Source organism: Typopeltis vanoorti, chromosome 8 (genome assembly GCF_054136105.1).
Source record: "Typopeltis vanoorti isolate ZY-2024b chromosome 8, IOZ_Tvanoo_1.0, whole genome shotgun sequence".
NCBI lineage: Eukaryota > Metazoa > Arthropoda > Arachnida > Uropygi > Thelyphonidae > Typopeltis > Typopeltis vanoorti.
Genome location: NC_143556.1, coordinates 49,786,838 through 49,811,822, shown reverse-complemented (window position 1 = coordinate 49,811,822; position 24,985 = coordinate 49,786,838). Strand labels below are relative to the sequence as shown.

The 24,985-nt window shown below is 33.5% G+C and overlaps 1 protein-coding gene across 1 annotated transcript in view; it reads left to right on the top strand.

The window, feature by feature from the left end:
* Vps52 (vacuolar protein sorting 52) overlaps positions 1–24,985 on the top strand; it is a 273,390-nt gene that overhangs the window by 178,884 nt on the left and 69,521 nt on the right. Inside the window, exon 12 of the mRNA XM_090396657.1 lies at positions 21,130–21,285. Within this exon, the coding sequence (XP_090252783.1) occupies positions 21,130–21,285 (156 nt within the window). The remainder of the gene's footprint in view (positions 1–21,129; positions 21,286–24,985) is intronic.

The following is a 24,985-nucleotide window of genomic DNA, read 5'->3' as shown; positions in this document are numbered from 1 at the left end:
CAGTTTACAATTCACAGCCATCGAAACACCCAAAGAGATGTAACAAGCAGTGGTGCACCCAGAGAGGGGGGGGGGGCGGGGAGTAAAGAAAAAGGAAAGATGCTCAGTCATCTGTCGTATGCGATGCATAGTGTGTATTCTCAAATTGCCTACTCAACTCGGCGCCCCAAGATTAAGTCCTGAGTGTGCTACTGGTAACAAGCAACGAATGTTGTAAATGAACAGCCACGGAAGCACGCGACAATTGTTTCACAGGAGCCGCTCGTTGCTAGAAACTCTTCATATGAGCTACTGTTGCATTGTATAATGGGGAGGCTGGAATGTTTTGATAATCACCTAGAACAAAAATGATATTAAATTAAAGAAACTGATATAACCACAAGAAAGAACATATCTTAAAATGTTTCATCAAAATTGTGATAATTTGTTCTTTTTCTTTTAGGATATCTAAGAAAACATGAAATTAATTGATTTTTCTTGTGGATGTTCATCAGAATTCCCCCCCCCCTCCTACACACACACACCTTAATCGTATAAATGGGCGCTAGTTATAATTGAAAAATGTTGTATAAGCGGATCTTCGTAAAGCAAAACATCATAAGACTGGTATTACTGTAATGATAATAATAACTTGGATTATTTGCCCTAAGTCACTAATCTCGGAGCCTATAAATGCTTCTCGCATTATTATTAAATTAAAACATAATCACTAAAACTTTTTGGTTACATCAGTTTAAAAAACAAAAATAATAAATAAAAAGTAGTAAATATTTTTGCCATAATGTCTTTCTCACAAACAAACAAAAGAAGTTAGCTGTTAGAAGATTCCCAAAGCAGTGAGAAATATTTATCAGAACAAACTATAAACAAAAACGGTAGTTTGACTTGCTGCATTTAGTCTGCTTCTAATGGAAAGACGTTTTCTTGAACTGTACATAACTTACCTCCTTTCAATCAAATGGAAAATTCTAAATCCTCTCCCATTCAAAAATAATAAAATAATAATTGTTGTACTGTTTGAAATAAAAAAATTTTAAAAATGCATTTCAAATTTTAAAAGGCAATGCAATTCAAAATGGTCAGAATTAAAATATATACTGTTTATGTATGTGTAGTAAGCAGATGATAGTGTCCACTCTGCTGTTCAAAAGAGTTAGAGGGAAAAATTTTAAAAAAATAAAAATTCACGATAATTCATTTATCATGATAAATTATGGTAAATGAATCACAGGAGTATCGGCATTTGTTACGTTAGAACTATCTAACTTCCTGTTCACTTTATTTCTGTGATGTTTTCTTTTTTCTGGCAATCACATGGTCTTCTTTTTTCTTTCTTCCCCACCCCCTGCTCTCGGTATAAGCAAATGTTTTTTTCAGCATTCCACTTTTATAAACACACCGTGACACTTCAAATTATAAAAGCAAACTTCCTTCACACTGGTTATTCATTTCCCTGCAATGTATTCACCATGCTGACTTAAGCAGTGTTATTTGCTGATTTCTTTTTTCAAACGAAGTTCTAATTTAACAATAACTAAAGTCAAGCTTTAAACGAAAGTTGCTTGGCAAATAAATCAATGTTCATCCTTTGTAACAAAATTATTTCATTAACTTGTGTTATATCACACGTACTACCATGAGAAACTTCGACTGTTATAATAGAAATATTTTCCCATTAAGGCTAAGAGATATGTCGTTATGCAGAGGTAGGAACGCAATGGTTTGGCTGGTGTCAGAAGGGTGCCACTAACACAATATTTTATTGAAAATGGGACACTGAAAGACGGTGCATAGCTACGAATTTTTCAAAGGCCCCAATGATCATGCTATGCTACCGATGCACTTCCTTTCTGAAATATCTTAATTTTTATAAACCCTGTATATTGCAACAGATGAATAAAATGGCTTAGTTTATATAAAATTATTTGGTATCTTGAATAATGAATAAAATGACTTCAAAAATTGCTAATTTTTAGGGCATACTGCTTTAAAAGCATGCTGATGGATGCACTTACTAGTGCATCCATCGGTATGCTTTTAAAGCCATACAATAAGGAGAAACACACAAGTTATTCACAGTAATCACTATAGGAAAATAGTTTTTTTTTTTTTTTTTTCCATGCAGCTGAAATGGTCGTGGATTGCTCCGGATTGTTGGCACTTGAATGAATCCATATGATCTATCATACGTTGGGATAAAAAAAAAATGAAAAATTTAGAATTATGGCACCTTTTTAAAAGGTAAATAAAAAATGTCCTAAGCCAAGAAATTGTATAATTAATTACAAAATAGTGGATATTAAGGATACGACATGAGTTCAAAACGAATATTTGTAGAAACTATGAAAGTTTCCTAAATTTGACCTGAGAGCTTACGAAAATACTATCCCCATAAGCTCTCAAGTTATTTTAAGTGTTCTTTTGAGTAGAGGAAGCCAAGGTAACTTCGATCAATGGCAAAGATTGTATTCTTGTAAGCTCTGTCAGTATAATCAATGTTTATTACTGGTCACTTCTATGTATAGCAGAGTTAACTTCTGAAACCTATGATACTGCATTAAAATGACTGTGTTTCATAGTTGAATTTAGCAAACTGTTAACCACTATCCCCACCTCCCATTCTCTTCGACCATTAATAACATTACACAGCACAGCTGAGATTACCACTCATTCAGAATGAATCATTCCAGTAGTTGCAATATTAGATTATCTGAGTGTGTGTGGAACACTCAGCAGCATAACTAGACTTTTATCTCTCAAGACAAATTCGTAACTATTCGTAATATATATAGTTAGACAGTTGCATTGTAACACACTTGACAATACAGCATGTCACCTGCACCCTTGGCAACTTCCCCAATGCTAAAGTGTTCCTACGCCGCTGGAAATACAGCTTAACAAAGCTCATAAATCTGTCACAGATGACCTATACCAAGTTTTGAAAGATTTAAACATATTTACTGCAAAATATTTCATTTTTTTTAAAAAAAAATTCAATGGATTGGGAAAAATCTGAATCTTGATATTTTGTGTTTTTCTTTTTACATTTACATATATTCACACAGTAGCGCACTCAGAATTTAATCTTGGGCTGGGGGGAGGGGAGTTGAGTAGACGATTGAGAATACACACTACACATCACATAACACTATGCATCGCATACGACCTATGACAGCATCTGCAGTGATTCTTATTCATAAGTAGTATAGAAATAGAAGACACGACACAACATAAATTTTTAAAAAATGAATTTTAATTAGGAAAAGATTTCGGAAAATTTTCTAGTGTTTTTTTCTTTGGGGGGAAAGGCCCCCCTCGTCCCCCCTCTGCTTGCACCACTGATGAAGAGAATACATACGTGTTATAGAGAAACATAAACACAGGAAAGGCTGTGTAGCTTAAGCTTAATGGATGTTGAAACTGAAGTAAAATACTTTATTTTATGATGATGCGCTAACACAATTCCTTAGGAAAAACAGGAGATTGGAACTTGTATATAAATAAGTAAAACGAATTCTTTCAGCCCTTCTTGGCAGAAATTATTATTTTTCAATCCAGTAAAATAATAATTTCCCCAAGTGATTACTTTTTCTGATTTCTATGCGTATTATATGGCTGTATTTAAAAATTGTATTAAAAAATTCCAATTATCCTTGTCTCACTCTAGTATTTGCCAATGATAATCTGATCTCATCACAAAGTGTAAACCCTCTGTGTATGCTTTCCATATTTAAAATTATATTAACACGTCAAGTTTGCACCTGGGTGTCTGCCGTTCTTTTTTTCCCTGGTGGGTACTAGCTTTTAGCGGATGTATGCGTCAAGCGGTCGCATTTTTTGGTATATTAGTTGCAACTATTTTCGGGAGAATTTTATATCTAAAATTAGCATTTAAGTATCTTGATGACATAGAGTATCTGAAATGCATTTTAAACTGATTTCAAGTCACACGTTTGCTTTTCATAAATGGAGTTTTCTGTATCCAATGATTATTATAAACAACTGTTACACAATTTTCAGCTGCAACTGAAAATTGAAAGTATATGTTAGGGCAGTGGGGGCGAACCTTTTTATGTACACGTGCCAGAAATTTGCAAATCGAGTTGCTGACATGCCGGGCAGTTTTTCATAGGGGAAAAATTAATCTAAGTTTATTTATTTATTTTATAAATTTATAATATATACATATTATTTATAATATTTTATAAAAAAATTATGTATCATTTTATAAATATTTTATTTTATTTATAATATTTATTTATATATATATTCAGTAAATTGATTATTGTATGATTAAATTGATTTTAATGATGTTGGTTTGAAAAAAAAATGGTAGTGAGAAAAATATTTATGCATTGTAACTCACCATCGAAGTTAACTGAGCAGGGGAAGCAGCAGAAGGGTGTCAACTTGTCGGCGAATCACTTACCATCATCTTCATCATCATCTTCCTTATACCCTCTTTTACCTTGCGGTGTCGAGGGTCCATTGATCATCGGACCTCACTCCGTTTTTACAGGATAAGGTGGTCAGCCTTATGCCCGGTGTATCCTATGGCCTGTAGTGTTGAGTTCTCAAGGCCAGTTTGTCTGCTTTGCGGGATGAAAAACCCCAGAATAAACTGGGGAAAAAACCCTGCTGTCCACGCCCAAGACTGGCTAACTTGGCTATGGCTGAGGAAGATCCTTCAGCTCCTCACGTCACCGACGGGAATTGAACCTAGGACACTCCTTCCACAGGCATATGGTTGTGAAGCGCTTACCATACCGACCACTTATCATATTTCTTGAAAATAACTCGCACCCCTGATTTTACTTTACAAAAAAAAAAGAACATTAAAAAGTTTTGCCTATACCTTGCACACAGGGGCAAATGTGTGTGAGGTATAGGTTCTTGAAATTCACACTTGCTCTTGTTATCGTTCAGGGAGTGAGAGGTGTGATTGAAGTCTGATTAGCGGAATAATGAATTACTGACCATTTAAAACTGTATATTTAGAAATTTATGTACATTTAATCATACAAATACAACATTTATTTTACAAATGATATTCTGTCTTTTTCATTTAGCTACTTGAATACAAATTCTACCCTACGGTTCTTCTTTATGAACTGGTCAATAACATCGTCATAAAAAGTTGGTTGTAACTTAATTTTCCCAAGCAACATGCACACTTGTAAAGGCTGGCTGAAGCTCACTAACTAGAGCAACTTTGACTGCGTATGGCCTTATGTTTAAGACGACGTGAATGGAGCGGATATGACTATGCGCACGCATGAAATCACAGTGCTGCAGCGAGGACTTGGAAGCTTCTACAACCGAGCAAGCCAAGGTAGCTTTAACTAGACAAGCAAGATCGGTCTTCGATACACAACGCAAAGCTCAATTATTGCCGCACAAGCTTAAGACGTCTTCTGTCTACAAAAATAAAAGCCTAAATGGAATGCTTATAAATGCATGCATTTGTTAACAATAAATATTACTTCTTTCTCAATTAATGAGTTTGTGCTGCAAGCAAGGAGAATTCACCACTGCTCGCATACAAAAAATGTTTAAACATGTTCACGTCGAGGCAGGAACTTGCTCCCAGTGGTTAACAATGCGCTCTCTCCCCAACAGCCACTATACTGCAGATGCAAGAAAACAAGTAGGTTTATTGTATCCCTGAATAAGGTACAGAGCCTTTTGCAGTCTGTGTAATATATTTCTCAACAAATAGTGCAATTACAGACAGCTGGAATAAAAACGGCTAACTAGTGAATCACGTGTCCTCTCTCACAGAAACTCTGCTGTATAGACTCAAGCAAAACCATATATTGCATGGGAAACACAGTATCTAACAAAAAACTTGTCCAATTTTTCAATTACATGAAATAAGTGTTTGTTTGATTGCATTTGAAATTCTCGATGTCATTATAACAGATCATAAAAGGCTAACTTCAAATAAAATTCTACCACGAATTGAAATATGCCATATAATGCATGTGTGAGCTCCCGAAATATACAGCTCAAAAGCAAACAAGCAGCAACTCACACAAAGTTTCAACCAAGGGTTGAAACTGTGTGTGAGTTGAGTCTTCCAGTAATGAGAAGTTCCATCAGAACAGTAAACAACACCCCATCGTGAATGTGTTAAACTAAGAAATATATAGTGAATGTTGTTATGACAGTTTCAGATGGTATGGAATTTGGTTGAAGAGAATTAGCATTTCGACTCAACGCTCGTAGGTTGCCTTTGTCTTTTGGTCGCGTGATCTTTTGTTAATGGCAGGAACTTGCTGCCATTAACAAAAGATCTTTATACTGCTCTCTGGTGTAAAACAAAATTTAACTTGTATGTATTGTAACAATTTAAAAAAAAAAAAGTTGAATAATTTATAAGCATATAAAAGGATATCACCTGTAAATTGTTGACGTGCCAGCAAAATTCTCGGACGTGCTACCTCTGGCACGTGTGCCACAGGTTCGCCATCTATGTGTTAGGTCAAATGCCTTTAGTTAGCTATGTTTATTGCTACAATAAACGTGTTCTGTTTGTGTGCATGCAGGATATTCTGGGGGAGCAGAGTGTTTTCCCATTAAGTGTGTCGTTCGAGTTGTCTCTAATTACATTAATTGTTCCTAAATATAGTACACAAATGTCTTTTTACTGTATTTAGTGTTAAACAAAGCCACCTTTTTTCTGGCTTGTACACTATAGCATCTGTTGAAGTTGGAAAGTTTCTTTAATGGTATATGGACATTTTCATTGTAGTCTTCAATCAAAACAGAAGTAGTAAAAATTTATCTATTCCTTAATAAAAATGAATACTTCTGTATATTATAAGTAGTTATTGATCTACAACAAAATACTAACATGTGTGAGCTATCTTCCATTATTGAAAACACAGAACAGCCACTGACACTAATAATAAAAAATAAAATAATGCATGGTAGCATTGCCGAAAGTGCGGATAAGTTCTATAATGATTGGACATTATGTATCCTATTATTGTATACCAAGTCTCAGTAAACAAAAGAAAATTCTTAGAAAATTAAACGAAATATACACTAACCAGATATTGTATTATCTAGTTTATATTACTTATGTTATAAATAATATAACATTACTCATAATATATCTTCAAACAAACACATTGACCCCTCCCCCCCACTCCACGCGCATTTGGCTACAGTTAATTGAAAAGTTAAAGTAATCAAAGTTATTCTACAATTAATGCAATTAATTAAGATGAGCGCTGATGCGCTATGCACTCTTAAAACTTTCATACATCGATACATTGATAAAAATTCAATCATACTGTCAAATGGCAGGAATTTTGTAGTGCAGTTTGCATAAGCCACACCCAACCTAAGTGGGAACTTGATGCCAGTGATATATATATTTAAATGGACATTTAGGAAACTACTCTGAACTCTATTAGTATTTATCTAGATAAAAGTAAGCAATGTTTGGGCGTCATTTATTGATTCATGAAATAATTTTAATCCTCTCTTTTAAAGGATCTCTCGATTTTTATTTCTGAGCTTTCCTTTAAGAGCTCAGAAATATTCTTGATGCTTGGAACATGAAATGGCACTGCAGAATATTTTTTTGTGCCTCAGGTATCTGGAATAGTAGATAATCTTGCCTGAGGGTATGCTGCTGGTCAACAAGTCTAATCCAATGTTTATTTCAATGTAAGAAGATCAGTATGCTATAAAGGTATATTTTTATATGCTGGATGCCAAGGAAGATTAAATTAGGTTGTTAACTGCATTAATATTAAAAATGCAGATTTTCTTTAATATTGTGTTATGTAGATGTTGTAATATGTCAAGGATATTTTTATGCTCATCATTCCCAGCAAATTTTGTATCGAATTTTTATATATACTGGTGCATTAGATAGTCTGTAAAAATTATGAGATACTATACATTTAATGTGATGCATTATATACAATCTGTACCTTAGTTTATTTGCAACTACAACTGCAAACTCCAAACTCTTAGAGAAAAACGCTGGTTATTCCATTTATTAAAAAAAAAGGGGAAGTAAAAATGACTGCTATAATTACGGTAGAATTATTCTGCTATATGCTGGAATATTAAAAGTGAAGCTAATCAATATTGTAGAGATCAAACTACCAGAATAACAGAATGGATTCTGGAAGACCGATCTTGCACAGACTCAATTTTCGCTACAAAAACCTTAATTGAAAAGCGAAGGGAAAATTTCTAAATGAAACACAGATGTGGCCTTCATTGATTATGAAAAACCCTTTGAAAAAATTAAACCTGTTTAAGATGTTGCCAATCTAAATATATTAAAAAAGCTCTTACAGCTTATTCACGAAATATACACAGGAAATAGAATAGCAGTCAAATTAGAACAAATATCAGAATAAAAAAGACATATCAAGAGGAATATGACAAGAATGTATCCTATCACCTCTGCTTTTTAATATGTAGAAAGTTTTTTTTACCATGAGTTTATTATACATTAAAGACACTAAGAAATTTTAGATTTGATTTATATATTCAGTTGACATCATGAATTTGGCCAGGAGATCCTTAGGATGGACTGGCTGCCTATTGCTGTTGCTCATTTAGCACCACCCAGGGGACATGTATAGCTTAAGGATCCCTATGGACCTGAGCAACATGTTCCCCCTATACTTGGTTTTTAATCCTTTTCCCAAGTAAGTAAAACAAAGTTTTGCACGTGAAATATATTCACGTCTTAGCTACTTGTATATAGAGCCTAATAACTTCAAAGAATCAAATTGTATTAGCTACATCAGAAGATGATCTACAGAGTTTTCAGTATGATCATTAAATGAAATTTCAGAACAGTATAATATGGGAATATCCATGTAATTAGAATTAGTAATATCCATGTAAAGAGAATTAGAGCAAGTATTCACTTGCTCTAATTCACTTTAGAGCAAGTGAATACTTGCAGATACCTGGGATGCGAATGAAGATAAAAATAGACATTTCGTTAAAGTAAACTGCATATTGATTAATATATTTTATAAGCCATCCTTGAGATAAAAACACATCAGAATCAGACTATATCAAGTTCTATCTAAGCCAAGTTTATTACATGGAAGTGAAACATAGACCATATAAAAGAAGAATAAAAAACGGAATCAAAGAACAAAAATCTCACGAAAAGAGCTGGATATACCAAGTGAGATCATAAAACAAATGAAGAAATTTTTCAATCCCTGAATATAAAATCAATTAAGTTGTATATAAGTAAATATAAACAAAAATTATTAGACCATATAAATTGAACGGACAATAGTAGACTGCCAAAAATACTATACAAATATAAAATAAATGAAAAAAAGGAAGAAGAATGGGAAGACAAAGAAAGCGATGGCATGGGTGGGCCCAGAAAAGACAAAGTGGCCCAAAATCCATGATACGAAAAAGAACAAGAATTAATTTGACTTAAAAGTAACCTAATAAGGAATTTAAAAAAAAACCTGAATTTCAAGAAAGCGAAAACTGCGAACAGATAAGTGATTCGAATACATGCGTTCAGTTTACATAGCAGAAGTGTACCGCTATGAACTTAAAAGCAAAGAGAATAACACTATGACTACTGGAAATAATGAGAATAAACATTATATCCCCCACTTTGCGGTCTGTAAAAGCAAACGGCAGCACACATTGTTTATTACCTTCAAGAACGGCTGTAGTTCAGATATGAATTACAAGTACAAGATGTCTGCATTGTTTGTAGGAGTGGGAGGTAGTGGTGATAGAAGCACATATTTCAAAACATGGAATGAGTAAAAACATTTCCAATATTCAGCTTTTAAAATTTAACTGTTTGATGGAATGGACAATGTTTTCTTGTAAAAGTTTAAATTTAATATAAGTAAACTGTAATTAATATTGGCACACTTGTAGGAAAATTGCATCAATTACCACCGATACATTTTTGAACGCTTGTACTTCGCACTTAACAATCGCGTTTGCCAAAATTCATGGTGCTTGTGTTTGCATTTAAACAAATACAGTATATCGAGAAGTAAATCTAAGTCAGTTTCACAAAAAGACAACTGCTTTTTGTGAAATTTTGTTACTGTTGACTGCACTATATTATCACCTAATCGACGTTATTCAGAAGTGGGGAAAATATAGTTTTTGAAATCTTTTATCAGCAAACTTCATTTTCTTCCATTACATTACACAGGTGTTATTTACTTATTAGCAATGAATGTTTCACTTTTCTTTCCCTCATTTACATGTACTACTTAAACACCATTGTGTTTAAGCTTAAACACAATGTCTGAATTTCCACTCAGATGCTGTTGCTGACAAGGAAGGTCCGAGAACACTGTTATGAGTTAAATTAGTTGTCATAGAATCCTGTTAGCAAATTCCTAAAACAAACACACTAATGAATCTCGATTATTTTTATTAGAAGTTTCATTTCTCTAAAAACAAACAGTATTAATTTTTGATTGTCAAAAAGGCAGAAGTATAAACAAAATTATCAATGAGTAAATGGGTTTTATGATATAACTTCGCATTAGTAAAAACGGACAACTCTCTTCTAGGTATTATGCATATATACACATTCTTAAATATATGTAAAATACACATGGCGGAATTGCGCTTTTCGATAGGAAATGATCTGAGTTTGATTCTCATCGTGATAGAGTAACTTTAGATGAGCTTTTTTAACTAAAGCTGAGTTATTCCATCTCATACCGTGGCTGCGGAGTTTTTCCTCATGTAAACTCGAGTTTTTCATCCCGCATACAGACAAAAATAAGTACATGGCATTCTGCGTAGTTGGTGGATGAAGTAGTGGATATGGTGAGTTGTAGAGCAATGGCCCTTCCTCAATTACTTGCACTCCTGAGAGGTGTCCTGTGCCATCGCGAGATTAGTTCACACCCTGAGGCAAACAATTAAATATCACCCCTGATGGATTACAAGACAAAAATATAAGAAAATCTCCAATTACTATTTTGTTTTTATTACAAGAGAAACATTAATGCAAAACGATTACATAATATTAATTAAATGTTTGCTCTATGGGGATATTGCACAATGAAACTGTTTATAAGCTCTTCTAAATTTAAATTATAAGCTATGTCTGCCTCTATTGCTATAATTGCTAGACCAACCAATCTTTCTTTTGTCATTGCTATTCTCAGATAATTTTTAATTAGTTTAAGCTTGGAAGAATTTTTTTTCTGCACTTGCTACGCTAACAATTCCTGTTAGCATAGTGACGGCACCTACCGCAATATGGCTGAACGAGGCTGCCTCTATGCTACACCCTGTCGACGGTACTAAGTATAGCATAGAGGCAGCCTGCCTTTCATCATACGAGGATGGAAGGTTTTTTCTTATCTGAAACTTGGGTTTTTCTTGCTGAAAAACAAGCAAACCAAATAGGAAAACACATACAGTGATTTAAGGCCAGTTGCTTCGGCCTTAATTCAAAACAGCTCAACCCAATTCCAATTTCCTTTAGCACTGTGTTTTCTAACTTTGGTCCGCTGACCACTGGCATCCTTCAGAAGTCGAATAAGACTTCCAACCTGCTGCTCATCTAAATATAACAACAGATGAGTATGCTTCAAAAAGATTTATAGGTTTGTTTTTTTATGACTCTTTATTCATCATTCCTATTTTATTATTTTCCTAGAAAATATTTAAACCTTTTTTTTTTTTTTTTTAACAAACTGCTCCAATCACCTCCTCAAAACCCAGAAATATACTCATCAGTATTCTTAGCCTAATCCTCCCCTTATTCACTGCAATTACTTGCTTTCAAGGTTATTTGGGAGATAAGTGCACGTCACTCCTGTCGTTGAGGAATAACAGAAAAATCTTCAGGAATGATTTTTTTTCTAATTTTCCAATATTTTTACTCTGAATTCCTGTATATTTTATTATTATATTGTAAAAAATATTTACATCAAAGAATCAATTTATTATTATCATTATTATTATTAGTAGTAGTAGTAATATTAATGATTAATACCATTTTCTCTCATCCTCCTCAATATAATGATTGTAGGTATAGCAATGCTACTTTACTAAGGTATAATTATAGAATATGGATTCTTATGTTAAAGATACCAAGCAATTTTATGAGTTCGGTTTTTTTAATCTTTTTTCCCAAGTAAGCAAACAGACAAATAAGTCAAGTTTGCAGCTGCACGTAGTGCAACTCGTGGTAAAGGTGGAGCAAGCTCTGATCACTTTCCTTTAAAACTTTTTACATAAATATGGATTCTTATTGTCTTTCTTGTCCGATAAGTTATCATACAGGAATCATAAGTGTTTCCTGTCTATATATGTGTGTTCATGGGACTGATTTGCCTATTTCCAGGAGGAAAAGCCTAGTAATCTCTGTATTAGGCCTACTAACTTACCTTCAGTTGAAGAGGACTGATAAAAATTATGCGCCTCTTACATTTATTAATGGAAAAATTTTACTCGGATTCAGTATTTGAAACTTACAAAAAATTGTCGAACCATTCCAGTTTTCAGTTCAGCTATATTCGGGCTACAAAGAAAAGTGTCAAAACTATGTATTACAATAACTCGCTGACTAAGCAGAATTTGCAGAAGTTTTCAGTACAAGAAGCTGTCTGCATGGTTCAGTTTTAGTTCCAAATGGATCATTTCCGGATCATTTCTTTACGGAAATCTATCCAAATGGATAGATTTCCGTAAAGAAGTTCCGAAATGATATTAGCAATTCTGCTCTGGCTGGATAAAATTTAATGAAATTTTTAATTTCAGTTGGACTAGAGTTATTGTGACAAAATTTGGTAGAACAAAATGTCTTCTCTACAGATAAATCGCTATCTGCACAATGAAGCAGTATGTACACTTACAATAGATGTTCTAAAATGCTAGAAAATAATTATTATGTTTCAATGACTACTTCCATATGTTGTCTGTATCATGAGTAACGTTTCATATTGTTACTGAACATTTTTAAACAATACTTTGCAAGAAAAATGACTTTTAGATGAATTATGAAAGAATTCATTTAAAACTTTTTGGTGATTTTTCGATGAATTGCTTTTTCGATGAATTGATCATCCGTTAAATTGTCGTTTGATGAATTGTTTATTCGGCAAATTGCTTTTTCGATGAATTGTTTATTTGGCAAATTGCTTCTTAGATGAATTGCTGTTCGTTGAATTGCTTTTTCGATGAATTGTCTTTCGATTAACTGTTTTTCGATGAATTGTCCTGTAACCAGTTTACTAGGGGAAGGTCATGTTTTAGCAACTTGCTTGCATTCTATAATAATGTTACCGTTGAACTAGGCAAGGGGAATGAATATGCCATGGCCTTTGGATTTTGCTAAGGCTTTTAATGAATGAAGCATGGATGACTTGCTTAGAGAATATGGGTTTGAATTATAAAATATTAGCATGGATAATTTTTGATTGTCTGTGAAAATACTAGTGGTGGGCGGTAGATAGCATTGGTATAGATGTGGTTCATTGTAGTTGGTGGATTGTAGGTGGCGGAGATAGAGAGTTGTAGAGCAGATGCCCTCCCTCGATGAATCTCGCTGACTGACAGATATCAAAAAGTGGTATACGGGGGATGCGAGTCTGCAAGATTTAAGATTTACCTTAATTGAGTAAACACCCACAGAACACAAGAGATGGGCATCTCTGCTGCACTGTTCTGTAGATGGTGCTCCTTTAAAAGAGTCATGTCTAGTGCCTCCCCAGCATGATCAGGTAAGGGATCAGACTCCTCCCCGGGTTCAAGTATATTGACCTTATCAGAACGAGGATCAGTGCCCTGCCCACTTGAGCCTGCACAGCTCGATGGGATAGTGACGCCTCAAACTGTAGGCTGGCTGCCACTACAGTGAGACATTATCTCATATAGCTCAGTGTTGCTTCCGCACCCATGGGGTCCGCTTCCAGAGGCATGACGCCGTGGTGTCCATTCCGAACAACTGCTTTAAGGACAAAGGCTGGGAGACTATGGTGGAACCACATTATAGGACCTCTGTGGGTTTGCATAAGCAAGATTTGGTGATTAAAACAGATATTGACGTTTGGGTAGTTGATGCCCAGGGGTGGGAACAGGGTGCCCATTAGCCATAATAATAAGGTAAACTATTATAAGAATTACCAAGATCTAGTTAGTAAGATACGGGAGGAGCATGGGGCAACTTCGAGGTTTACCAGCACCGCCATCTCTTTACATGGTGTATGGAGCGCAGATAGCTATAAGGACTTAAAACAGCTTCGGTTTAAGCAGGAGGATATAAAAGTTCTTTCCTTGAGGGCCGTACAGGGTACGCTGGTGGCATGGTGTTGCCACCAGAGAATGACTACAATGATAACTAGAATAGGCATAGGGTAAAACACTTGTAAAGGCTTAGGCCTATATCAAGTTTGGATGAGATGTCTGGACGTGATTGTAAGGGTAGTACTGCCCATAACCAGTACAAAGATTAATTTAAAAAAAAAACTAGTGGTGTACCACAAGGATTAGTGCTTAGTCCACTGTTATTCAATGTGTACATTAATGATATTGGAATGGAGTTGACAGACGACATACAGCTATTTGCTGATGGTGCAAAGATAGGTAGGGTAATCAGGAATGCTGTTGATATGCATGGTTTTAATATCCCATTCAGTTTATGTTGTTACATTCTTGTATTAGATTAATACTGATTTTTTACAATACGTTATGTATACTTTCATTGTATACTTTTTTATTTTTTTAATTTTAATAATCCTCTTTTGTTCCCCTGCCCTTAAAATCTGATTAATCTCACCTGCTGCTTTCTTTCCTTTTTTTTTTAAATACACTGAATGATGTTTTTCTCTCTCTCTCTTCTTCTTCTTCTCTTCTGTCCTCAAGATAAGTTGAGTCCCATGTGGATGCGACCTTTCCATCGTTCTCTGTCCAAAGCAAGATCTTTCATATACCAACATTAATCTTAGTCTTCTCCTGGGTCTTATACCTGCCATAGCACCTTCAGATACCAGATGAAGTCTGTCTGGTTCCATTCTCACAATGTGACTAAACCAATGGAGTTGATGCTTTTTAACTATGTTAAGAATTGTTGAGTTAGCAATATTTAAATCTTACAGCACTTGTGCCTTTGTCTTATGATCTGTCCAATGAGTTCAGTTGATTTTTCTGCAGCATATCATTTCAAAAGCCAATAGTTTCCTCTCTGCTTCTTGATACAAAATAAATAACGGAAAAAACTCACGTAGAAAGATTATTTGATAGTATAATTTTCACCTGTGTGTCATAGGCATCTTCAGTACATTAAGCTCAAAATTAAACACTAACTGACAATTCCAAAAAGCGCCACCTAAGTAGCTGGTGTAAGATAACTAAAAAGGTCAATAACTTTCCTAAAAAAATAAATAAATAAATAAATAAATAAAAAAAAATAATAAAATAAAATAAAAAAATAAAATAAAATAAAAATCAATACAATAAAAAGTTAGGAAAGATTAGCTGATTTGTAAAGTACTATCTTCCATAAAGGGGATAGACGTAAGCCGTCGGATCTGTTTAAGTTAGGAGAATGAAGTAGAGTTTCACATGTTTCTTTATAAAGGCGTTCCATGAGAAACTGACTTTTGTGAAGAACTCTTGCCTTTCTCCAATGAACTCTGTGTCTAGTGAAGATGGCATGTTCAGAAAGTTCAGACTTTTCAGGTTTAAAGTATTCAATATAAGATTGGTGTTCTTCTAGCCGAATAGAGGCAGATCTTCCTGTTTGTCCGAAAAGAGCACGGAATCTGGTAGATACCTGGATGATTAAGATGTGGAAGCTTGTCCTTAGGAGAAGTGAGAAAGGTGGAGATTTTTCTAAACGGTCGAAAAGCAACAAAAATATTCAGTGGTTTTAAAACTTTTGCTATACGTTCACTGATGCCTTGTACATAAGGGATAGTAATGCGCGTTATTTCCTCTGTGTTTGAAGAGGAAGACATATTAAAACTACTCAAAGTTCTTTTAATGAAGCAATTCTTATAACCATTAGATAGAAAGGAAGAAGTTATATATTGTAGTTCTTTCTGTAAAAGATTGTCTGTAGAACAAAAGGAGTGGGCCCGATGAACCATTGTTTTAATAGTTCCTGCCTTTTGACTGGGATGGTGATGAGATTCCGCATGGATATAATGGCCTGTACGAGTCTTCTTTCTATAAACTGAGAAATGCAGGTTACCATCTGGTTGGCGAAGAATTAGAAGATCTAAAAAGGCCAACTGCTTATTTGATTCTACTTCTAGGGTAAACTTGATCCTAGGATCAAGTTTACGTCTATCCTCTTTATGGGAGATAGTACTTTACAAATCAGCTAATCTTTCCTAACTTTTTATTGTATTGATTTTTATTTTATTTTATTTTTTTTATTTATTGATTGATTTTTATTTATTTTTTTTTTTAGGAAAGTTATTGACCTTTTTAGTTATCTTACACCAGCTACTTAGGTGGCGCTTTTTAGAATTGTCAGTTAGTGTTTAATTTTGAGCTTAATGTACTGAAGATGCCTGTGACACACAGGCGAAAATTACGCTATTAAATAATCTTTCTACGTGAGTTTTTTCCGTTATTTATTTTGTATCAATATGTCTACTCATGGTTTACCTCTTTTTAAAACTTATTCTCTGCTTCTTTTTTTAAGGTCCAAGTTTCTGCCCTGTAGAGAGCTGTTGGTAGTATTATACTTTCGTATAATTTTATTTCTAGAGTTGTTGTAATTTTATTATTTTTCCAAATTTTATTCACTTTATTTGTCATTGACCATACTGTGGAGAGTCTGTGTTTTATTGTTCCTATGTTATTTAAAATAGAAGTCAAATATGCTCCTAGAAATTTGTTCTATGGTTATCTGTATATTAAGTGTTATCTTAGTTTTACTTGAATTTATAATATTGTAATTTCTGCAGGTTTCTTATAATTTTGCAAGCTGGTATTGAAGATTTGATTTGTCATCTGTTATAATTACTACATCATCTATGTATACGAGGTGGTCTGAAAAGTTGTTGGAATTGACCATAGATTGCAACACTATCAGAAAGATGTTTTCTTTTTTTTTTATATATAAGTTGGTACATCTGTCATAAGCATCCATGTGAAATTGCAAGTCATTCTATTAAGTAGTTTGTTTTATACAGCTGTCTGAAGCAAAAGTGTTGTCTGTATTCCTAGAAATGGATAAAATTGAGTATTGTGTGGTTATAAAATTCTTTGTAAAAGAAGGTTTAACGGCAAAAGAAATTCATTCGAAGTTCATAAAAGTTTATGAGTACTCTTCTCCTTTGTTTTTGACAATTTAGAAATGGGTTGCCGAGTTTAAACGTGGCCATACCAGCCTTGAAGATGATCCACGTGAAGGACATCCAAAAAGTGTAACAACACCAAAAATCATTGATCAAGTGCACGATATGACTGGTGCACTTTATATTGGGTGACTGGCGAATCAAAGTGCATGAAATTGCTGAGCTTATAGACATTTCAAAAGAATGTATAGGATATATTTTGCATGAAGAATTGCAAATGAAAACGCTTTGCAGAAGATGGATTGCATGTTTGCTCACAGCAGATCAAAAACGCACTCACATGAAAATCTCTGAACAATGCTTGGAGCATTTTAACAAGAATAAAACTGATTTTGTGCGTTGATTTATTACTATGGATGAGACTTGGATTCGCCATTACACACCAGAATCCAAAGAGCAGTCAAAACAGAAGCCAGTTGTTCCATGCCAATGAAGACAAAGTCAGTTCTATCAGTAGGAAAGGTCATGGCATTGGTGTTTTGGGATGCTAAAGCATTTTGTTTATTAATTATCTTGAAAAGGGTAAAACAATAACCGGGGAATATTATTCCAATCTTTTAACCATGCTAGATGAAAAAAAACATGAGAAAAGACCTGGTTTGCAGAAGAAAAAATCATCTTTCGTCAGAACAATGCACCTGCCCACAAAGTTGTTTTGGCAATGGGAAAATCAAGGGATCTGCACTATGAATTGTTGGAACATGCACCGTAATCCCCAGATTTGGCTCCCTCTGATTTCTATCTCTTCCAAAAACTAAAACTCTTCCGTGCTGGTCAGCGTTTTTCTTCGAATCAAGAGGTGATTGCAGCTGTAGAGGGATATTTTGCAGATCTTACTGAGAACCACTACAGGGATGGGTTAATGGTGCTGAGCATCACTGGAATAAATGTATTAGTCTTAAAGGACATTATGTTGAAAAATAAAAATAATTTTGAAACTATAAATTCGTTTTTTCATTGTTTGCCCGAGAACATTTCAGACCACCCTTGTATGATATGTGTGATTCGTCTTCCATTGACTTTTACTTCTTTTGTTGAGGACAGTGCTTCTTGAATGAGTTTTTGGATAAAAATGCTAAAAAAGGCATAGGGAGAGTGGGCATCCTTGCATAACTATGTTCGATTTCAAGTTGTGATATTTTTATCTTGAACTTGTATTCTTGCTAGTAGTTTTGAATCAATATTAATATTTCAAAGTCTATGTTTTTCTTTGTTAATATTTGAATAAGTTTTCCTCTAATGACAGAATCAAATGCTTATTTAAAATCCACAAAACAGCAATAAAGGTCTTTCCTCTAGTCGCATGAGATTTCGACCAGAATTTGAAGAGTAAAGATATGGTCAATGAACACATCATTTTTTAGAAAACACAGGCCAGTTGACCTGTGTTTTCTAAAAGAGTAATTGGTCTATAATTGTTACATTTTTGAACATCACCTTTTTATGCATGGACAAGATTTTGCTTATTTCTAATAAGCTGGGGTTTGGGAATGGATTAATCCATTTTACGTTATTTTTTTTAGAAAATGGTTTCTGTTTTCAAACAAATCGGTTTTTGAACAGCCTTTAGTAGCCAATTTTGTTTGACAACCGAGGTTTTACTGTATATAAGACCAAAAAAATATAAAAAATTTACACATCTAAGCTAGTTGTTTCCCAGTTGCTTCTCAGTCATGTATTAGTAGTACTTTCTGTCTGTCTGTCTCTCTCTCTGTGTGTGTGTGTGTGTTGAGAAATATCTGTCATAGTATGTACATGGTCATTATTTATGTGATTTAGAAAGGGAAATAAATTAATTTGCACTGTAATAAATAAATACTGCTTAATAAAAGTTATACCAAAAACTACGAATAACTTGATTTTAAGCATCTGTTTGCCACAGTGTTCCTCACCCACACACAATACCACCGTCCATTTCTAGGGAGTTCATAACGTTGATTGAGATAATCATAAAAGGGATTAGCAACTGTTTTGCCTTGAGGAATATAGTTTTATTTGCTAAAAATCTAAAAAAGAAAGGTATAATTTGTGGCTGTTGTGACTTCAGGAAATGGCTAGATGATATGGAAGTTGTCTTTCAAAGTTTTTAGTTGCAGCCATATTAAGCTACATTTCACACCTTCAGCAAATTGGAGAATTCATTAGAAGATATCATGATCTTGGAGGCATTGAAAATCCAAAAGCGTTGTAGAACATACATTCCTGCCCAAAGTAAACATCTTTGTAGTTTCAGAAAGAAAAGCTATATGAAATATATCCTTTGTTCCTATATAAATAATTATGAAAACCACACATCATGATTAATCAGTTATGAAATCATAGAAATCCAACAGTGTTGTAGAAGATATACATTCTGCCCAAAGTAAACATGTTGTGTAGTTTGAGAAAGAAAAAGTGTTTGCAATATATCCTTTGTTCCTACACAAATAATTATAAAACCACGAATCATGATTAATCAGTTATGAATCATGTTTCTTGATTGAGTATCAACTTTCCAGAAAGTTGATGTTAAATCAAGAGACATCTTCAATTCACAGTCATAAAGAAGTGCAGAATTTCCTTGAACAGTATTTGGTGGAAAATGCACTGTTTCAAGAGCATCACCCTCGTGTCTTCTGACCAAAATCCATACTTATGTGGTTATATTAAAGGACAAATATATGTGTCCTCTTTACCAGTAAAACTTGAAGTCCCATACTGTAATGTCTTTTGACCAAAACTCACTCTCAGTCCTACTTAAAATTGGAATGCCACTGATTTTTGGATGATTCTTGATATTTACAACGAACAAATAGCGTATTTTCAGATAACAGGAATGTTGAGGTATATGGTATGGTAATCAAATATATTTTTATTGTAATAGATTTAGTTGTTAACTGAATTTATAACATCACAAGGTCTAACAGAAAAGTAATGAGACAAATTTGTATAAAATTGTACATTCAGTTAATCATTTGATACGTCGTGCTCACCTTCAAAGTAATTCCCCTTGCATGAAATGTACCAGTTCCAGCTTTTCTTCCATGCAGTATAACAGGATTGTAAGTCCTCTTCTGTTAGTCTGATTATGGCCTGTCACTGCTCTTTGGATCTTTTCCACATTCTCAAAATGAGTACCTTTCATCTTGTTCTTGAGGCTCGAAAAGAAAAAAGTCACACAAAGAGTCGGCCAAGTACAGTGGATTCCAGTGTTCCAACACTGGAATGCATTTTTTTGGCAAAATACTTGTGAATTGACAGCACAGAATGAGAAAACGCATTGTTGGGATGCAAAATCCAATCATTTGCAATCTCTTGGTGCACTCATAAAACACATTTTCACATTTGTTCAGGATTTCTTTGCAGTAAATTTGATTGAAAGTCACTCCAGGAGGTACAAATTCTTGTTGGACTATGCCATGGCCATTGAAAAAGAGGACAATCATGGTTTTCCTTTTGGATTTTCTCTTATTTGTCTGCTTTACTATACGTCTGCTTAATTTTATGGAATATTTCAGTAGCACTGTCATTCAGTTTAATACAAATTTTAATCACCCAATGTTCAAGATTTTGCTTTTCCATTGTCTTGATGAACATACCAGACATACATTTACTACAGACACAATACCTTGACAGTTATTTACCCTACCGACAAGAAACTGGTACTGATGGGAAGAGGGGAATCACTAACATACTACACCATTGTCTGTTCAACAATGCTGCCAGTTGTCACAATTAAAAAAAAAAAACTCATTACTTTTCTGCTAGACCTCATATAATAGCTTTTTAATGATTTATTTATTATAGCTCTGTATTTGTTTTCTTATTTTAGTTCACTTTTGAATGCTTATTTCGCAGTCAGCAGTATGCTCTGGTTGATAATGCCTGTAGGGAATATCTCTTTCTTTCTGAATTTTTCATGGTTTCCAGAAATGCTGCACAGGATCTTTTTAATGCAGTTATGGGAAGAACTCTGACTATGTTTTTGGTATGATGATAAATATTTATAAAAATTGTACACAGATCAAAATTTCCAGCTAAATGTTGCATTATAAATTTAATTTTACTTATTTGATATAAGAAAATAAAATGTTAAAACAAGAACAAATACATTCAAAATGCTTTTTTTTTTCACTTTATGAAATCAGTTTAATGACATTTAGTTTTTCAAATATTATCATGTATTATAATGTATCATTATTATTATGTAGAATTATATTTTGTTACGCATCAAATATTTTATTATATATTCAGGTAACATTTTTCTATGCTATGTAAATGGCTTCAGTATATCTGTATGCACCTCTAAGTTGTAGTTACATTGAATTCATTTATATAGCATGCTAGTGTGTGTGAGGGTGTGTATCCATGAATCATATGAGATGGGATTATTTAAAATAACAAGTGCATGTCGATTTCCTGACCTTGATCATGCTTTGATCACTAAAGTAAATATATGTTAGTTATTACTGAACCTATCCCTCTTCCCCACCAGTCCCCTGCTGAACCATGCTTCTTTATAGTGACGTACTTTCAAGTAATAATTTTTTTTTTTATAAACTATTTTTTAACTTGCTTCAAATTGTTATGTGAAGCACATGGAAAAAGATGCCTCTCCAGAGACCCTGTGTTTGAATGCACCAAAAAATTCAGAAAGAAGAGAGAAGGCTGTGACTGACATTGAATGACCTAGCCATTTGATGATGAAAACTGATGAAACTGTGATAAAAAATGGGGTTGCTTGTGAGAACAGATTGTCATTCAGACATCAGAATAATAGCAAAGGAGTCGACTGTAAATAAAGAAATGGTGAGACAAATATCAACAACAAACTTGAGTATGAGAAAAATGTATGAAAATGGTATCAAAGTTTTTTCTGATTTATGCAACTTTTTGCCTTTGGTTAGTGTAGATTCTTTTTTATTGCGACTCCTACTCATGTAAGATTGCAAACTAATAGTACACTAGTATTGTGAGTAGGGTATGGATTTTTTTTCTACTTTTATTAATTTTATTTATTTTTCGTATTTTTTATTTATTTTTTACATTATCTGGAATCCTGCTCTCTTGACCAAATATGAAACCTCTAATAAGCAGGACAGTGATCTTAAATGCTGAGGCAATCAAATTCATCTCCTACTAAAGGCAATCATAATCATCCATGCCCATGGTAGGATTTGAACCTGCAGTCTGTTGATTAGATAACAGATATGCTAACTACTCATCTAACAGGATGGCTATAATTTCATTAATAAAGTGCTTTTTTTTTTTTTTAAACTAGGTCTCAATACAATAGATTTACTAATTATTGGTAAGTGGAACTATTTAATAGTTCCACTTACCAGTAATTAATAAATCTATTGTACTTTAGTATACTGTGGGTGGATCAATATTACCGTATGTTTAACTATATGATATAATAACACTTATCAGCAAATTAAAATTTTTTGTTACTGAAATTAATTTAAGTGATCTTTCATGTGTTTTCTGGTACTGAATTCAAATCTGTATTCCAGAATTAAGGTGTTTTTTTTCCCTTATAGGTAGGTTTGTTTTTTATATTATTAATTAATATTCTAAAAATCAAATAAAAATCTAGAAATCACAGGCTATAGTGATTTCTAAAATATTTAAAAATTGTATAAAAATAATAATTATATAAATATGTAGGAATAAGATTCAAAGAAAGACTCCTATTATTTTTAAATAAAATCTATTCAGCTAGTAACCCACCAATAGAATGGAAAAAAGCAATAGTGATCCCTATCTTTAAAAAAGGTAGTAGAGATGAAAAATTATAGAGGTATCTCATCTCATTATCTCATCTTCCTTTCCCTCTTTTACCTTGCGGTGTCGAGGGTTTATTAATCATCGGACCTCAAACTGTTCACAGGATAAGGTGGTCAGCCCTATGCTCCAGTATATCCTATGTCCTGTAGTGTTGAGTGCTCAAGGCCGGCTTTCCTGCTTTGCGGGATGAAAAATCCCAAGATAAACTGGAGAAAAAACCCTACTGTCCATGCCCAAGACTGGCTAACTTGGCTATGGTTGAGGAAGATCCTTAAGCTCCTCATGTCATCGACAGGAATCGAACCTAGAACACTCCTTCCCCAGGCATATGGTTGTGAAGTGCACAGCCACTAGGCTAACCGCGTAGCTTATAGAAAATTCTGCTATATATTTTGTAACAAGAATTTAGTATACTTGCAGAATTAGTATACTAGCAGAATTTTAAATAACATACTAATAAAATATTCTGAAAATTTTATTTTAGAAGTACAAAATGGATTTAAAAAAGGACAATCATATATAGACTCAGCCTTTTGCCTAAAATTAATAATAGAGAAAAGAAGAGAATACAATTTAGAAACACGTTACATTTATTGACTTTGAAAAAGCATTTGACAAAGTTAAAAGAAGCATTTTACTTAACACATTAAAAGAAAGACAAATACCAAATAATATTCTAAAAGCTATTATAAGTATATATGAAAATAATCAAATACAAATAAGATTAAATCATGAGCTATCATATACGAGAGAAAGAGAGATAAACCAAGGAGTCTGACAGGGATGTCCCCCTTTCACCAACTCTTTTTAATATTTATCTAAATGAAATAATAATAAAATGGAATAAAAATTTCCATCAAGGTATTAAACTTTCTCTTACTGTGAATTTCAACTCTCCTTTTTGCCGATGACCAAATAATAATTACAAATTCTGTAGATAGCTTACAGAAAGATATTTTGAATTTAAATGAGATAGCCTAAGATTATTGTTATATCTTTGCTTTTTCTTATTTTTATATTATCTTTATCAGTTGTTATTTTATGCTACTTATTATCAGTTATTTCATCTGCCGACAAATTTATAGTTATTTTATGACTGCGCCAGCCTGCAATAGAATTCTGATATACTATCCTAGATTATTAAGAAAAGGAATTGCAGGGATCAAGAAGTTTGCAGTCGTGGTCCCGTTTCTTATGTTACTAATGGATTTCCCTCTAATACACGGTTCGTGATTTTCCAAGCAGTAATTCAATCCACAGAAACATGACAAACTCATTTGGTTCACATATAAGAAATACATTTATTTTGACACAAACATAGAGATACATTTTAGTTAAACCTTCAATTCTAAAAGAGTCTGAGTTCCCTCCCTTTTCTTAAATTAACACATCCAAAAAAGTTCTACACTATAATTTCTTATACTGACAAAATCCTACACTTCTTTATATACCTATTCTCAGACTCTGTTAATTTATACTAGATTACCCATTACTATCACACATATAAAATACATATACATACAGGCCAATTCTACAACTCTGGCAGAGATTTCATGAGATAACATTCTTTCTTATATTCAAGCTTTGTCCCCCCCCCCCAAAAAAAAAATTTTTAGCTAGCATCCAAATTAAGTTTTAACATAATAACATTAGTTTCCTTCTTTCGATACAAACAATCTGAAGCCTCAGTTTCTATTCGGCTCAAGCCTAAGATGCCTCTTATTCCTTAGGTGTAGACAAAATGTCCAAATGCAGATAGTTCTTTAAACACTACATGGAATTTGGCTGTTTTCTCAACGTTCAGTTTCTCTTTCCTCTCTGGTTACTCTAACTTAATACAAAAGGGATTCAGCTTACCGTTCTTGCTTTATCTGGTAGATTTAGGACCTTCTTATCTA